Source organism: Oryza brachyantha, chromosome 3 (assembly GCF_000231095.2).
Source record: "Oryza brachyantha chromosome 3, ObraRS2, whole genome shotgun sequence".
Lineage (NCBI taxonomy): Eukaryota > Viridiplantae > Streptophyta > Magnoliopsida > Poales > Poaceae > Oryza > Oryza brachyantha.
This window is the reverse complement of record NC_023165.2, coordinates 11445838-11463606: the sequence shown is the minus strand read 5'-3', so window position 1 is coordinate 11463606 and position 17769 is coordinate 11445838. Positions and strand designations below refer to the sequence as shown.

The 17769-nt window shown below is 38.0% G+C and overlaps 1 protein-coding gene and 1 non-coding gene across 3 annotated transcripts; one reads left to right on the top strand and one right to left on the bottom strand.

The window, feature by feature from the left end:
* The first annotated feature begins 6273 nt into the window (after positions 1-6273).
* Positions 6274-6345, top strand: TRNAP-UGG. The gene has a single exon. It is a non-coding gene; the product is annotated as a tRNA-Pro (tRNA).
* A 1188-nt stretch (positions 6346-7533) lies between these two features.
* On the bottom strand, positions 7534-10747 carry LOC102711681 (superoxide dismutase [Cu-Zn] 1). Of its 2 annotated transcripts, none has more exons than XM_006650018.3 (8): positions 10617-10747; positions 9498-9585; positions 9302-9403; positions 9088-9183; positions 8860-8891; positions 8680-8755; positions 7924-7977; positions 7534-7815 (listed from the first exon to the last, which is right to left on the bottom strand). In XM_006650018.3, the coding sequence occupies exons 2-8, from the start codon at positions 9571-9573 to the stop codon at positions 7793-7795; spliced, it is 459 nt and encodes a 152-aa protein (XP_006650081.1). In that variant the 5' UTR covers positions 9574-9585; positions 10617-10747; the 3' UTR covers positions 7534-7792. The 2 variants fall into 2 exon arrangements, with proteins under 2 accessions (XP_006650081.1, XP_015691168.1); XM_015835682.1 differs by lacking the exon at positions 10617-10747 and adding an exon at positions 10519-10610.
* Positions 10748-17769: the final 7022 nt, after the last annotated feature.

Genomic DNA, 17769 nt, shown 5'->3' with positions numbered 1-17769 from the left:
TTGACGCCGTTTGGATGGTACTATCCTATCCTATCTTTTCCTACTATGTGTTTCTTTATTACCAGTTGATAATCTGATACTACAAACACACTTTCCAGCATTTGCACAGCTCCTGAGTGGCTTATTGTACAAGTTGTTAGGTTGCAGTACTGTTCTAGGTAAGGCTGTCGATAGCTATAACTGTGAAAAATGTGCATGTGATATATCTCACATCACATGCGAGGTTCTGCGTTTCATGCATCTTCATCGCTGGGAGAGTGTGCGCCGACGTAACCTGATCCTACATGCGCAGTGTTTATGGTCAAAGCAGCGTGCTCATTTCAACTTACCCTTGCATCATTTGCATAGCATAATGACGTAAATCCAAGGTTTGTTTTTTTTCTTAATATCAAATCTCATTGTACGTTTTGAGTCGTAAATCCGACGCCTCTGTCGCATCCTTGCTGTGATTACCAGTTGTTCAGACCAAAAGATGTCCAGGTGCAGTTGCAACAATTCAGAAACATCAAAGAAGCATCCGCCCCGGTGGGTGAAGGAGTCATGGGAGCAACGACTAGGCTGCACGTTGCCACTTCTGACCAACCAGTGTTCAACCGTTCTTGTTCAAGTAGTATATGACTACATGCGCGGAATTGTCCTGGATTTTTATTCATAAAAATCTACTATGGTTTTGAGTATGGCTCGGGAGATATATAATTTAATGACTTGTCATTTTTACGGGAGAGTGATAATAGATTTGTCACTCTGCACTATAAGCGAAGATTATCTTTCACACAGTATTGTGAGTAGGATGAAACTCACTGATAAAGAGTGATAATAAAAAGTTAAAAGCCTCTTTAACTCTATTTTCATAGGTAGAAATAATAGTCGTAGTTTTTTTTTTAAAAAAAGAATAAGAAGACGAGCTGGATACACAACGCTAACACGCATTACATATCAACAAATTTCCTAATAGTGTACTTTTCGTGCATGAAGGGAAAGAAATAACAAAAGAAAAGAAAAGAGGAGAGAACAATCTGCCCTACACGATTGCCCTCACGCACTACGTATCAGCAAGGTTAGTTCCAAAGCAAACTTAAGCAAGGTAACCACCTTGTTCTTTCCATCACCCCACGCACCCACCCGACTCATAAGTCATAATTGTATTCGGATGCGCGAGGTACCTCAGCTTAATTAAGCAAGGGACCTCAGCTTGCAACATCGTTAAAAAAGCCTCCCAAAAAGGTCGTTACCGTTTGAAACTGTTTTTTAAATTTAAAAAAGCAGAGAAATTTAAACCAATTTACTGGAACAAAAAAAATTAATACAGACATACGTCTCTGAAACTGTCAGCTTTGTAGCCAGCGTGTTTAGCTAGCCTTCTTCACGGAAGGCCCGACGCCAGGCACGCCTCCCAGAACTTGCGGTCCTCCTCCTGCCGCCTCGCCGCCGCCGCCGGGTCGTCGTCGCCGTCGCCGTCGCGCTCGCCGCCGGCGACGGCGTGACCGTTTTCCTCCGCTCCTGCACTGGTCGCATTCGGCGGCGGCCAGAGGTAGCAGCTGCTGCTGCTGTCCCGGCTCCACCAGCTGACGAGCTGATGGCTCCCTTTCGTCTCGTCGTCGCGGCGGCGGCGGCCAGCCCCGGCCGTGCCTTCTTCGCCGTCGACGCAGCTGCCGCACCCGTCGTCTTCGTCGCCGTCGTCGGCCCATCCCCCGCCGCCGCTGTCCGACGAGAGGTCGATCACGCCGCCGCTCGCCTCCTCCGTCGGCCAGCACGACTCCGCCACGCCTTCCTTCCATCCATGGCGGTAGTACGGCAGCTGCGCCCGCGCGACGGCGGCGGCCACCGGAGGGGGCGCCGCCGGCGCCTGCACCACCGCCGGGGACGGCGGCGCCGGAGGCTGCGGCGGCCGCACGGTGGCCATGAAAGAGATCAGAGGTCGAATCGATTTGGTTGGTAATAAAATGGTTTTGTGCTTTTCTTTCGGTCAAGTTTTCTGCGGGGTGGTGGTACGTGTGCATATGAGCATATATATATATATATATATATATATATATATATATATATATATATATATATATATATATATATATATATATATATATATATATACACACACACACACACACACGCACGCACGTGGAGAAGCCTACTTGGCTTGTCCAAGTAGGAATAATTGTATTTCTATTCTATATGTAGTACTACGTGCACATGCATGTACGTTTTGCCGGATAAATAATGATAATAAAAAAACGATCCTGGTGAATAGTTATTATCAGTCACCGTTTTTGGTGCCGCAGCTGCGAACCAGTTAGGTCATTCTCAATTCGAGATTCTATCGTCCGATTTTAAATAGGGTTATATTTATGCGTGAAACAAGCGTCATGGATGCAAAATTTTATTTTACAGCTTCATAGCTAACATATCAATTAAATTTTACATTTAGGTGACCAGTATAAGTTGATTAAATATGTAATGATGAAATGAATTAATCTTAGTGGATGTTTCGATCTAGTTTTATGATTTAGTTAACCGCGTACACCAAGTTTTATCCTCCCATAAAGCTCAAATCCCCTCTCTCATTATCAATTCTAAGTCACATCATTCTTTTTGCCTATGTGTCATATCATTTAATGAATTTTAAATTCTTATGAGAAACTTTCACTGAGACTAGCTTTAGAGCAACTTTAATAGTATAGCCAAATATGAGCTATAATCTCCTATTATAACCAACACGTACAATAGACCAAGTACAATAAGTGAGGTAAGTAGACTTTAAAAATATGCAACGTCAAGTTTATATTTACATGAAAGAGAGAGAAAAAGTTTATATTTACATGGAAGAGAGAGACAGTTTGATTGTATATGAGAGATGGACCATACATTGATGATATAATATATGTTTGTGTATAACTATTATATAAGTTAGCTATATATTAGCTCTTAATGACACGAAAAGATTTTAGAACTAGCAGTGAACTCTTCTGTTAAACTTGCTATAAAATTGGCTTCAATATTTTTCTCCTACATTTCTCACTTATATATTTAATACATAGGCAGCTAGTTTTTGCACGAAAGCCAACACTCTTTATTTTTATTTTTTCTCATCTCCCCATAGGCTTCTAGTTACTTGTAGTTTGTTATTATACTTGCTCTAAGTTATTCATGGTAGGTGTTTAATTAGTGATTAAAATGCTCGATCCGTTTGGTACACACTGCTTTTCTATAAAAAGCCGAAATGTTGAAATGTAGTTTAAAAGATGATTCTGGGTAGCTTCGTGAAGTTGTTTTCATATATCATATCATGGAAATAAAAATAAATTATAAATAAAACTTTATATATATATATATATTATTGATGATTTAAAATTAAATGTAAAAAATAAATTATAATAAAAATTCCTAAAACAAACTTTAAATTTAAAATTTATATTTTGGCTTATAAATATAACATAGAAAAAAGACGAGGCCTCGCGGATGTGTTATCTCGAAGACACCGGCCGTGACACTGTGCATATTAACTGTACAAAGCCCTTTATTAGATGGATATGCATGCGTAATTGGATAGCACAAATAAATTAATCTTTCATGTTTTACCTACCATGTTTGGTTCTTTATCTTATTTAAAAAAATTTACGATTAATATTTTATTTTTATTAGATGATAAATTATGAATAGTAATTTATGTATGACTATTTTTTTAATTTTTTAATAAAATTTTAAATAAGACGGAGGGTGAAACGTTGGATACGAAAACAAAGAATTAATTTTTTTGACACAGGAGTAGTAGTGCAGAAGAAAAACAGCAGGCTGTGTGACGCAGACAGACAGGGTGCCAGCTGATTTTGATTCTCTCCCTCCTCCCGATCTCCACCTTCTAGAAGGCCACCGCCGGCCATGTGCAAGTGCAGTGCTTGCCTTCTAGAAGGCGATGGGAAGGTTACGTTTCCCTTTGGACTACGCCGTCCCATCGTTGTACGTTTTTCTTTTTTTTTTTCTGCCCAGCATGTGCCTTATCTTTGGTTCGATTAGGAAGAAGCAAGCAAAAGGTGTCATGGGCCTGGAACTGTTCCAGTGACTGTACTTGCTGGTAATTCACAAAGTTGTTGCATGGTCCTACTGTGTTTGAATTATGGGGTTTATTGTTTGTTTTTTTATAGAAAAGAATTAAATGGTATATTTACACATGAAAAATAATTTTGAATAAAACGATCTGTTTCATTCATGTGAAAAAAAAACTACAATGAAAAGTTGAAAAATAAACTGCAATGAAAAAACCACAAAATCAACTTTATTTAAGGTTAAAATTTTAAATTTTAGCTTATAAGCTAGTGTAAGCATAAGCGAAAAGATAAAGGTGATGGTGTGCAGTTGATTAATTTTGGTGCCTGCACAATTGCTTGCAATACGGGCTTGCACTGTTGGTAGTTCGAGTGGCTTGGTTGGGATACGTAGTTAGAGTTATATTAGGATAGGATTGATTTATGTGGAGTTCTTATATATCTGTAATTATTTTTTTATCTCTTTCTCATGTACTTCTATATATACCGGCCTCCTAAGACTCAATATAATAGATCCCTCCTCTATTGCTCAACAGGACCAAGGTTCACAATTTTGTTTTGGGGACTTAAATAGGAGCTGGAGACTGAGTTTCGTGAATTTCAAGTCTGAATTTTTTTTTTGAACAAGTCTTTGACGAAGTTTTGCGGCCCTGATTCGAACATACTAAACCGTTTTTCTAATGAAATATATAATTTGTTTTTCTTGCAAAGAAAGAGGAAATGTGGATTTCCGTCGTCTCGGAGAAGTGTTTGAGTTGCTCCTAGTAAAATTTATATAAACTCTTAGCCAGTTTTCGTTATACTTCATATACTTTCACCAAAATATGGACGGGGTCAGTAGAGTCACGTGTGCACGCAAGATATTTTGAGTTAAAAAAAAAAAACACACACACACACACAAGGTATTTTCAGAGCGAGAAAGAAATGTTTCTTGTGCTTGCATGCCCTTCTAGATGCAAATATTTTTCTGGGCATTTTTAGTTTACCACGGCTGGCACGATGCCATAATAATAATTTAATTAGTATAAGCCAATGCCCATCTCATGTACGCACGAGGGTAGTGCAGGATTGGCCCATTTTTCGCGTGATTTTTTCGCTCTTCTTTTTGACTAACGGTTGACGGCTGAAGGTTCCTGGCTCATCAAAGGTTGAGTGATTCTTGCCGTGCGTCCAACAAATGAAGGGTAGCCAAGTTGACAAGAATATTGGCTTTGCTCTTGGACTACAAGTCTTATCCTGTACAGCTCTAAGGCAACGACCGTTACTAGAGTAGACTACCATCCTAAACATAATCTTCTCTAGTTAGAACAGATCGTCTTAATAAATTTGCTATATTTTTGTCAACTAACCAAATGGCTCTATTTTATTATAAAGTTATACATATCACAAACTTAACTAAACTAAACATTTATCGAATGATTAATTTACAAAACCATTACCCAACTGAAAATCACTTTTGAGCAGTTTTTTTTATCAATAACCATGATTTCCGCTTGGCTATGGACAAAAACTAGTGAAACCTGAAGAAAAAAAATATATCTTTGTTTTAGAATATGATTTCCTAATATTGCCTAGATTTATATGGATGCTAATAAATCTAGTCGTATAGATAAATAATATGCATTTGATCAATTACGCATAACCAAAACATCTTTAAAATATAAACAGAGAAAGCACCCAAAAATGAATTTCAGATCATTTTTTTTCAGGCTTGATTGATTCACTTGAGAGGTTTATTGATTCATGCCGATTTGATCCGACAACTGAGCGGCCACCAGCTCATTTTCTCAAACCCCATCGGTAAACGAAAGTTACCATGATTCAAATATTGATACCCACAAATATAACACATATATGCATTTTCAGCTGGAATTTTGTAAGGTTAAGGTCTCCTTTAATTTGGAGAAAACGTATAGGAATTTTGTAGTATTTCAGTCCTATAGTAATTTTCATGTATAATTCTTTGAAACAAAGGATTGGATCTTATTGAAACGAAGTTTTCTTCGAGTCTTTATCTTTCCGAAAATTCTCATGTTTATCTACGGTCTAATCAAACAGTAACCCGTGTTATGCAATTATATGCTTTGCACTTATATTCATATCAAAACAGTAATCCAAGTGTGTGGACCTGGTGCACGCGCTAATTGTGTACATCTAAGTAATTAAACGAAACTAATGCAAAACAATGATGTTAAATGTTTATGTAGCTTGGAAATTGTAATGCATCACACAAGGGCATTTGGTCTAGTGGTATGATTCTCGCTTTGGGTGCGAGAGGTCCCGAGTTCGATTCTCGGAATGCCCCAGGCCATCCTTTTTTTGTGGTGTCTTTTCTATTCGACCCGTTTAAACTGCACTGTGCACGTTATGCTGCGTTCATTTGGATGTCACAACCTGCTAAACAGCTGCGTTTTGGGTAGCGATGGCCATGGGGACCCGAGACCTAATTGATATTTATTTTATTAGGGTATGAGTATGAACTAAATATATTACTCGTGCCTAAGTAATTGGGCAAATACTCATCCGATAAATACACGGGTATGAAAATGTTCTTATGATCCCCGTACCCGTTTACCCATAAATACCCGTAAGTTTAAATGCATGCCATAGCCTAATATCAAATTAATCTAGCCTAATTAACTAAAACTCTAAATATTTAAATCATCCATACATTTTTCACCATACTATATGAATGTGATGTCTTAAATATCTAGTGTCTATTATAATATATTATATGAAAACTATGTAATTTAGATTATTTTAAACTGTTGCAGGTATATGGGTGACTCGACGAGTAAGGTTTACCCAAGTGGGTATAGATCTAGAGAAATTTTCCTACGCGTGACGAATATATTTTGATGTTATGAAACTTTATGGGTCTAAGGCACCAATACCCGATAGGTATTTACCCTAACAACCATAGTTTTGGGTGATACTAAATGATGTATTTTTGATATTACTAAATGAGGTTTCTTTAAAAAAATAACTTTATCATATTAAATTTTTAATTGATTTTTTAAGTTCATAATAGTTAATTCTATCGTTTGTATAATTAAATAGATATTAAAAATCTTATAATATTTTATCTTTCATCCATCACACATAAAATAACACAACCAGTAGCTTGGCCCGATGAAGAAAAAAAAGGGTTGGTTTGGTTCAATGTTAAAATATGCCCAAATTTGATAAGGTAGGATACTTCTCCAATTTGATAAAGGTATGCCAAATGTTGTCTCAGCATTATTGAAGTTACCAAAATTTTGGTAGCCCAAACAGCTGTTATATGTCCGCAGAAAAACGCTTCGTCACCCCGGCAGCGAGAGCACGATACGATATCCTCTCTTTCGTCACCCCGGCAGCGCAACGACGACAGGACGATGGCCGATTTTAAAAAGCATCACCATTCACCAACCGGTGATTCTTTTGCGGGTTACTGGCAAAAGCAAAAGGGAGGAAACGAGGCAACAAACGCAACAGATCGATGCAAACGACGTTCCGAGAAGAGAGCCCACCGAGTGACAGATCGAATTTCCAAATGGTAAACTTCAGTTTAAAGGTTTAACACAACACACAGTTCAGTGGGTGATGTGGGGGGGCGACAGAACGGGAACACCAAAACCATGCGTAGAGACCAGGTGCTTATTTTAGAGTAGCTAGCCACTCAGGAAAGACGGAAGGAACGACCGGATCTGAGGGAGTGTTCACGTTGGCCGGTCTGCTGCTGGCAACATGAAGGTGGCAACCTTCAGAGTTCAGCCTTGGAGTCCGATGACACCTGGAGTAAATGGAAAACAACGTGCGAAGATGAAGGAAATGAGAAGTTCAAAATATGGCAGGAAGTTGATTTTCGGGTGGGGTGGAGTGTACAGCCATCGAAACTTACCGCAAGCAACACGGCCACCAGCGTTTCCAGTGGTCTTGCTCAGCTCATGCCCACCTAAAATAGTAAAAACCAATGATTGTGAGTAAGCTGCACTAATAACTGGCTCGCTGCAATGGGATATATATCAGCAAAGAAAGTATGGGTTTACGATGAAGTGCACAGATAGGAGATTCAAGTCAAACAATGCCTGGCATAGCAGGAACAGCTGATTCAATGTGCTAGTAGCTTCCTTGTTTCAACAAGTAAATTAATCTTGCCACAATAAGTAGCAACAATTAACAGTCTGGCTGAATATACTGTTATCGTACGCAGAAAGTACTTGACAATGTGGCTGAATACAATGTTATCGTACGCAGAAAATATTTTACAATGTGGTTGAATACAATGTTATCATCTGCAGAAATATTTAACAATGTGCCCAAATACAATGTTAATGCATGTAAAAGAACAAGAAAGAATCAGGAAGGTAATGTTTTACTTCATCAAAGGTGGGCGCCACTAGATTAGAGCACCAACCAATAGTGATCTAAACTCTTAATAGAAGCACAAAAGTACTACATGAACCATTGCCTTGTATGATGAGACAAAGGCAGTCCTACTTTTCTGACTACTAAACATATTTATGTTATCCATTCAATAGAAAGTGATCGTTGTCATAACAGACTTAACAGAATAGAGATCCTTCCTTACCAAAAGAGAAGAAAAGGAGCACATAAACACATAGAACATAAATGAGCATAAACAGTTGTCTGTTACCCTTTCCAAGATCGTCAGGATCAGCATGTACAACAACGGCTCTGCCAATGATTGAATTTGGTCCAGTAAGTGGAATCTGCCATAAATAAATTGTCACCCATGTACCCGTGTTAACAAAAAATAGGAAAAGACCAGGGTAAAATCAGAATAATAAGGGGATTATCAGGAGTGTCAGGTTACCTGGCTGTCAACAACATTGATGTTGGCAACACCTGACAGCAGAGAAATAAACTCTTCAGTAATAAGAATAATAATACATTATTACTACGAATTGATTGATGTAGCAGTCAAGGACTACAAGAACACAACATCATTATATATCTGTCAGAGCATATGTTGAACCACCCATAGGCCCATTAACTGGTATGGAAGAAAATAAGAATTCAGAATAAAGGGAAAAAAACAAACCATCTTCTCCAGCTGTGACATTTCCAAGATCACCAGCATGACGGGTCTCGTCTTCTGGTGCGCCATGCTCCTTGCCAGCAGGATTGTAGTGTGGCCCTACATTATGAAATTTACCATAAGTAGAAAATTCAATAGATGATGCCTTGTATCAATTGTGCTAGTACATATAGGAAAATGAGAAAGAAATATATGTGATAATAACAATAATAATTACCAGTTGACATGCAGCCGTTGGTGGTGTCACCAAGTGCATGAATGTGGAATCCATGGAGACCAGGCTTGAGGCCAGAGACACTTCCAGACACAGTGGTCGGGCCTAAGAATCAAACAGACCAGTAAATCTCACTAATGCAGGGACTAAAATTCATTTCAAGTCAATCATGAAGGAGACGATGACTAATGAATTGTACCATCTCCCTCTTGGACAAACGAGATAGTGCCCTTAACAGTGTCACTGCTACCAAGCACAACAACAGCCTTCACCATTGTTTATGTGATCTGTAAACAAATTTCACAAGGTAAACAACAGTTCCTTAGCATGGGGTAGAAGTAGAAGTAGCCTAGAGGTACTAAAACCCAACCAAGTACCAAAAGTACATAATCCAACTACGTCCCATCCTTGTACTGAAGATCAAAACGATCATTTCACTATTAGCCACACTGACAAGTGACAACATTATGTCCCAATCATCCATGTTTTTCCTAAAGCATGTAAAACAATAGGCATCATTGAGCAAACAAAAGATCGCATCATACTTGGCACTGATCCCAGACAAACAAAAAAGGGGCTGCCTATACATCATGTGACAGAAAATCCCACCTCCTATCATTCAAATTTTGGACCATTAGATCTGCTTTAAAATTCCGAAAAAAAAATGTCTCTAATACCCAGGAATGATCTGCATAAGGAGGACAAGCTCGCTGTTTGTACACGAAGGCACCAAACTCGCAGAAACCTGTTTCTTGGCTAGTCCAAGCATTCCCAGATCTATGCCCACCCTTTCCCCTCAACATATCATGGCCGGACACCTACAGAAACCTGCTTAATCATGCGCCCCCAGGATATCGCAAAAGCCCGCAGCAGTACGAGCAACTACAAATCGAGACCGTCTCCTCAGCAGCAGCATCATTCATCGCTCAAAGCAAAAGTGGTCGTTCAGGCACAGCCAATCAGACGACGCGCTCTCACGGGACTAAAATCGCATCAGTCGCACGCGCGACCGAAGGGAGCCAACGGAGGACGAATCGTCCGTCCCACCGATTGCTCCAACAACAACAACTACTACTACTAATACTACTACTTTGGCATCCGCATCCGCATCGCGTCGGAGCACCGGAGACGACGCGGCGAACCACCGCGCCCCCGGGGGGACCAAACGCGAGCGAAACCCCAACCAGGGAAGAGAGGAGGAAGACAAATCATAAACCCACCACCACCGCCGCCGCCGCCGCCGCCGATCCGAGATCCACGCGAAACCGGAGGAGCGCGAGCTAGGAGGGCAGGGCAGGGGGGTTGGTGGGTTTGTTACCTCAGGTGACCCCGGCGGCGAGGAGGAGGAGGAGGAGGAAGAGGAGGCCTGCGTGCGTTGGAATCTGGCGCTTCTGGAAGGTTCCTCTCTCTCTCTCTCTACTCTTGTGCGGTGCGTGGGTGGACTGGTGTGTGGGGGTAGGTGGTGCTCCGTATTTGTAGTAGGCGTTGAAAGGCCAGCAGGCTGACGTCAGTCGGGCGAGCAGACAAAAGATAATAGGTAAATAAACATTTTAAAATAAAGGTTAAAATCAAAACTTCGATGGAAAACTTCAAAATAATTTTAGATTTAGGATTGATATTCATATTTTGGTTTATAAATATAAGCGGAAGGAAAAGACAAGACTCAGATAGTACTCCTTTCGATTTTTTAATTAATGTTGTTAATTTTTAAATATATGTTTAACACTTCGTATTATTTAAATTTTTTGTAAATATATAAAATTATAGATCATGTTTAAATTTAATCTAGTAATAGATAAGTTATAACACAATATTTTTTTAATTATGTTGAAGTTAAACATGAATCTAAAATTCATTGGTGTTAATTAAAAAAGCGGAGGGAGTAGCGTTGCTTTTCCGCGCAGACCCATCCCGGTTGCCTAGGATCTACCCATACGTTTTATATTACTGACATTTTAATTGTACCTAAATTTATCTATTGATTTGTTGGTATATATGGTTATATTTATTAACATCTATATAAATCTAGAAAATATTAGAAAGTTTTACATTTTTAAATGAAGTTATTATGAATTAACTGGTTTGTTGATTTTGAAACTTTGGGAGTAAATTTAAAGATAATGTGCACACACTCACATAGATGAACACACCTGCTCCGGTCGTTTCGTTTTCTCAGAGAAAATGTGAAACTACTTACTTGCCAACGAAAAATATTCCGTGCATAAAACTTTTATATACGCGTCCAAAAATTTAAATGCAAATGATGTAAAGTAAATTATAATGAAAAATTAGTAAATTAATGCAAATAAATTTAAATTCAAATTCTGCATAACTAGTTGTAAAAGTGAAATTATAGGTTGTCTCCGTTCTAGAATATAGATATCTTTGGTTCTGGATGCGGTCTTTGAGATGCTATTTTAAACAAAGTGTATTATTCTACGCACGGAGATTAAGAAAGTATGTAGAAATGGTTGAATAAAGGTTGTGAACTTATCATGGTTGAGAAGAGATGTATGTAGAAAATTAAACAGAGAATGTTTGTGATTAGTTACGATGAGGAACTGGGTGTAGAAATAGCTTGATTTTGAAGAAAAAAGTGGTATGGGTAGTTTCATTTTGGTATGGAGGAAATACATATTGTAATATGATAGTTTTTAATAATAATTTTAGTAAACATTATTATTATTATTATTATTATTATTATTATTATTATTATTATTATTATTATTATTACTACTATTATTATTATTAAGCAGGGGTCAATCTACCATGAGAGTATAAGAGCTCGAGCCCCACTGCCACATTAGAACAGTGGAGCCCTTACTAAACTCGTTCTAAAATTTATATCAAATATCAATTAAAAAGAGGGTTGATACACTATTTAGTTCGTTAGACCCTTTAGTAGTGTTTTTCTATATCCACCGCTGTTCTTACGTGATTGATGTTTTTATTTTTAATTAATAGTCAAAGTTTAGATGTTTAACTTAACCATGTAGGTATATTTTGAAAGAGAAGTACGAGTATATATTTTATAAGCATATTTATGTTCTGCAATCATCTTCTGGCTACAGTTAGTGTGTTCGATCTTTTCTCTGCACATGCATGCTCATCGTCTACACACGTGCTTGGAAATTATCGAAGCCATTAAGAACAGACTCTAGAACACGACTGTACAGACATGAAAATTATGGAACACGCTGAAAAACACATTACAAAATCCCTCTACCAAGGCTCCGTTTAGTTCTAAAAACTTTTCCGGAAAACATGGACATCTAAATAAACAATTAAATATACATAAACATTAAAACTAATTACATAGCTATGAGGCAAATCGTGAGACGAATCTTTTGAGCCTAATTAGTACATAATTAGCCATAAGTGCTATAGTAACCAACATGTGCTAATGACGGATTAATTAGACTCAAAAGATTCGTCTCGCGATTTTCAGACAAAATCTAAAATTTGTTTTGTAATTAGACTACTTCAAATGTATGACCATACGCGTTGATAAGACATCTCTTCTAAAAATTTTTAGGAACTGAACGCACCCCAAAAGTACTTTATTTCTTGATCCCGCGTCTTAGAACATTGCTAATGTATATTGACTACCTAGTTCATAGAGATAAGACCCACGTAGATGATCCATTGTTGTTTTAATTTGCATAATGTGCAAAAATAGCAAACCCACAAATCACATCCAATAGTTCTAGGTCTCTACCAAGAGAGGAGAGAAATAATATATCTTAAATCATATGAGTAGTCCATATAGCTAAATGTAGCTCATCCTATTATATTTTCTAACACCTTTTCACAATGGCAAGGTGGTCTATATAGAGTTAAAAACCTCTTTTGACTCGTATTGTGGATGCCCTTAGGACACGTAGGTACTCCATTCTCCTAAAAAATCTTTACCAAATCATATTACAACTGCCATCCAATTCTGCTTTATGTAGTTCTAATATATTTTTTTCATACCTTTACAAACTCCAATATAATTATAGCTTCAAAGCTGATCTTGTTACATGATAAAAACTAATAAAATGATCTCATTTTAAAATAGGAGTATAATCCATTTGTTATACGCAGACCAGCTTCATTGTTTAGGTTTTAGTAAACAAAAGCAAAACAACTTATTAACGATTAAAAAATAATTTATAGGTATATATATATGTGTTTTTATCGATCTAAAAGTAAGACTAAAAAATAAACTAAAATAAAAACAAATTCAACTCTAAATTAAATTTAAACTTTTAAATTTTAGCTTATAAACACAAGTATACTGAGCGAAAAGACAAGGGTCTAATTCATGGACCAGTTTTAGACACTACTTTATGATGTACTAATGTAGTTTGGCTGCGTGTTTGTTCTCGTATTTTTCTCAGCTGTTACACACATGTTTCTTTGAATTAATAAGCATTATTTTTGCAAACTGTTTCTAAATGGAGGTTCATCACCCTACGTTTATATTTTTTTAGTGTTCAATTTTATTATTTATACTATTAAATAGTTATAAAAAACGGATATTTTCACTTTTTATCTCAAACCGAGCACACCTATGGTGTGGAAGGGATCTTCGGCACGCTCACCTACCGCACCGAAAAAATTGAATACGATTGAATTTTCTTTTTTTTTTCTCTCTCTTCAGCCAATGGATCCAATTCCAATTCCAAGGTCGCAACAGGTGTTTCGGGCCAACTGGATGCTCGGATCTGAGCCGACAACGCACGAAGTCGGCAACGACAAAGAAAGGGATGAAAAGAAAAACCTTTGTTTTCTCTCTCAATTTTTCCCTACTCAAATTAACCAGACGCTAATTCGTCAGGCAACGATGCCCTGCAACTACTGCAAGCACTTGGGTTCACGTACTCTTAACTAACATGTTTTCAAGATTGCTTATCTTTCTAAGGCCGCGTTCGATGACCCATGTAAGTTAACTTATCTCTTCGTTTTTTGCGCGTACGTTTTCCGAACTGTTTGTTTTAAAAAATCTTATTAATCTATTTTATATTTTTTAATAATTAATTAATTATTAATCTATTACTACGTTTTCCGCGCCAAGTGCCAACCTCACAACGAAAGCTCTCTAAATGGTTCCATATTCCAAAACAATTTTATATCATAGAAAGTTATGATATTTTATGACGAATAAAACAATTGCAGTAGCAGATGACAAAACAATATTTTTTATGTAAATCTGGGAATTCAAGCCATATGCGCGGTTGTGAAGGCCAAGAAAATTTAGGCCACCCATACCTATGAATTCGAGGACCCGGTGCAAAAGGCAAATGGGGCCCTACATTTGGAACGCTAGGAGCAACTCTACCAGCAAGTTCAATAGTATAGCCAATTACTAGCTCCAATTCATCTATAGTCAATCTAATAGCCAATTCATACAATAGTTACCTACAAAACATTAATACATGGTTCTACATGTCATACATACACTGCGTAGCACGTGTTGTAGCTAGCTACAAATTAGTAGATCATTGCTCTTCTTTCTCATCTCTTATCTTTTTAGAATATGTTTATACCTGACTTATAGTCTACTATTAGATCTGTTCTAATAAACCTATAGACAAAGCTTTCAAAAAGTTTTAATGGCCTAAGTTCAAAAATAAAGTTCATATGGGTTGTAACTAGAGCCGCTAAAATACTGTGGCCCCCAAATCCCTAGGGCTCTACCTAGCCTCGATGGACCGTTTTCTCCTCAAGAAGAACCTTTTCACTATCTTCGTTCATACCATCCTCTGGCTAAGTAGTTTATTTTATGTATTTATTGTTGTTGGGATCTCCAAATATTAAATCATATGGCCGTCAAAGTTTCTATTTTCTTGTAGTTTTCAGGTTTTTCTATTAGTCAAAAATCTGATAGTGTTTATGTATTATAGGTTAGTGTGAGATTTATGCAGTCGGTGAATGTTTGTGGATTGTCCGGAACTAGTCAAATTGCCCGACATTGTGTGTAGTCAAACTATTAAGCATGATCCCGAACTATTTGATCGGTGCTAATTCTGCTGCAAAGTTTTTGTAATTTCACGTAACATCTATTAACCCTCTCTAGGCATGAAGGCCTTTCAAAAACCATTACGTTTTGTAACCATTACATCTACTATTGACTTACATATGTGAGGTTGCATATCTATCCCCATAAATGCTTGGCTCGCTATATTGGTGTGTAGGTTTGTTAGGACTTGGAGTTAATCTTCATCAATAGTGAGTTGTAAGTAGAACTAGAGGAGGAAGTTGTGACAGAGAACAGTCGAGGATACTGGATGATAAGGTTGGAGCCAAGATTACACATGGTGGATGATATTTTTGTAATTTGGCGGCTTGTGTCAAAATTCACTGAGAAAATTGAAAGAGAAGAGAGCAGAGAGGAGGAGGCCCAAGGCCCAAGCTGGCCTCCAGCTTCTCTCTCTGCCAGGGAGGGTAGGGCGGCCCAACTGTGTTCTTGAATCGGATCTTGGCAACAACATAAAGTTGCACACGGGGGCCCGGCCCGGCCCTAACCATCCCGTGGGCATCATGGGCCACCGTGCGCTGCAGTACCAGCACCAAAGAAAAATGCACCGGTGGCCCAAGTAGTTAGATCGACAACGGACGGTCTGGATCTTTCATGTCGTTCATGTAGCTGTTTAGCGTACATGATGTTTCTTCCAGCGTCAGCGTATTATACATCGTTGTGGGATGAGATCCTCCAACAGTGATGTGTATTTGGTATATCTCGCAACCGTTAGATCGAAATAGATGGATGAGATTTGGCGCTACAGTATTTGCTGCAGCAATGAACAGTGTTTCAACAGAGTTCCAACGTTGTTCATGTTATTGAATCACTGTATCACTTACATGAACAGTGTCCCTCTACGGTATGCAGAGAAACCGGATCCCATCTTTGCGGTTGGTCCGATGGCGGCCGAGAATTCCAGCCGCCTAAAAACACAGCTCCTAGTCTGACAGCACCATCTTTTCGCTTTTGCTCGTGCTTATAAGCCAAATTTCGAATTTTTAGTCTTAAATTTAGAGTAGTTTTGGAGGGTTTTACCGTAGTTTATTTTCTAGATTTGACTTTTAGATCACTAAGAATACGTATATAAAAAGTTTATTTATAAATTATTTTTTATTTGTAATTATGACGTTTAGCTTTTTTTTCGAACAAGTCAAACAACCATCCTCTAAATTCATCCCTCGTATAAATCCCCTTCTTTATATCCAATTTGTAACTTGATAGGGTATGTCATATTCAATCATCCTAAATTCAGGAAAGATCTGAATTACACCTCTGACTATTGGACATATCAGCCTTAACTGACAAATACCATAGAACCTCCTCGAGCAACTTTGGGATAGCCACGGCTTTGGTTATTGCTGTATTGTCAGGCACCTGCTGCATGCGTTGGAGAAGGACATCAACATGGGGCCATGGCCGTACCAGGTTTGTTCAGCCGTAGCAGCAGCTTCTTCGCTGCTTTGCCCTGTCTCGCTCGCTCTCACCCGGTTGCAGCCTCCTGCATCAGCTGGCAATGCAAACGAATAAGGCCTCGTTTAGTTTCTAAATTTTTTTCCAAAAACATGACATCGAATTTTTGGATACCTAGACAAAGCATTAAACATAGATAAACCAAAAAACTAATTGCACAGTTATGAAAGAAATCTTAAGATGAATCTTTTGAGCCTAATTAGTCCATGATTAGCCATAAGTGCTACCATAACCACCATGTGCTAATGACGGATTAATTAGGCTCAAAAGATTCGTCTCGCGGTTTCTAGGATAACTGTGAAATTCGTTTTTTCATTCGTGTCCGAAAACCCCTTTTAATATTCGGTCAAACGTTCGATATGATATTTTTATCAAAAAATTTTGGCAACTAAACACCACCTTAGATGAAAAGATGAAGACGACTCGCCAACCGAAACGGCTGGGCGACCTCGGTCGTAGGGTAAGCAATAGCACCACTGCACCTGCATCTCCTCGTCTTCTTATGAATCGGTTGCATTTTCCTTCCAATCCAACCCAAAGACCACAACTGGACGTGTTCTTTTTGCAAAAAATAAATAAATAAATAAATAAAAACATTTTTCTTTGGTATTTCTTAGATTTTTTTCTGTTGAAACCAACATTTTCGAATCTTCAATGTTTAATTTATTCGTTTGTGTCCTCTAACAAACATCATAAATTTAGTTCCATGCGTTTGTGCTCCAGAATGCAACCTAAGTAGTATTATTTTGATATTTGATAATAGTCACAACAAACTAAACGTGGAATGTTAACAATCTCCGACAAAGTATAATGTTAACTAATACTATATATTTATTTATAAAGATGATCCAATATCTTTCAATTAGATTGACGTGTGATGACACAGGCGAACCCGCCCCTTCAAATAGAAAGGGGACTTTGTTGCTTTCTTTTCTTCTAGCCTGCCTACCTAAGTCCTTGATACACTCAATGTGTATCCACACTTTTTCATGGA

Coding starts and splice junctions, on each gene's coding strand:
- LOC102711681 (XM_006650018.3), bottom strand. CDS start 9,573: ATGGTGAAGGCTGTTGTTGTGCTTGGTAGCAGTGACACTGTTAAGGGC. Junction 9,184..9,301: donor CAACGGCTGCATGTCAACTG/GTAATTATTATT, acceptor TTCATAATGTAG/GGCCACACTACAATCCTGCT. Junction 8,756..8,859: donor TCAATGTTGTTGACAGCCAG/GTAACCTGACAC, acceptor TATTTATGGCAG/ATTCCACTTACTGGACCAAA.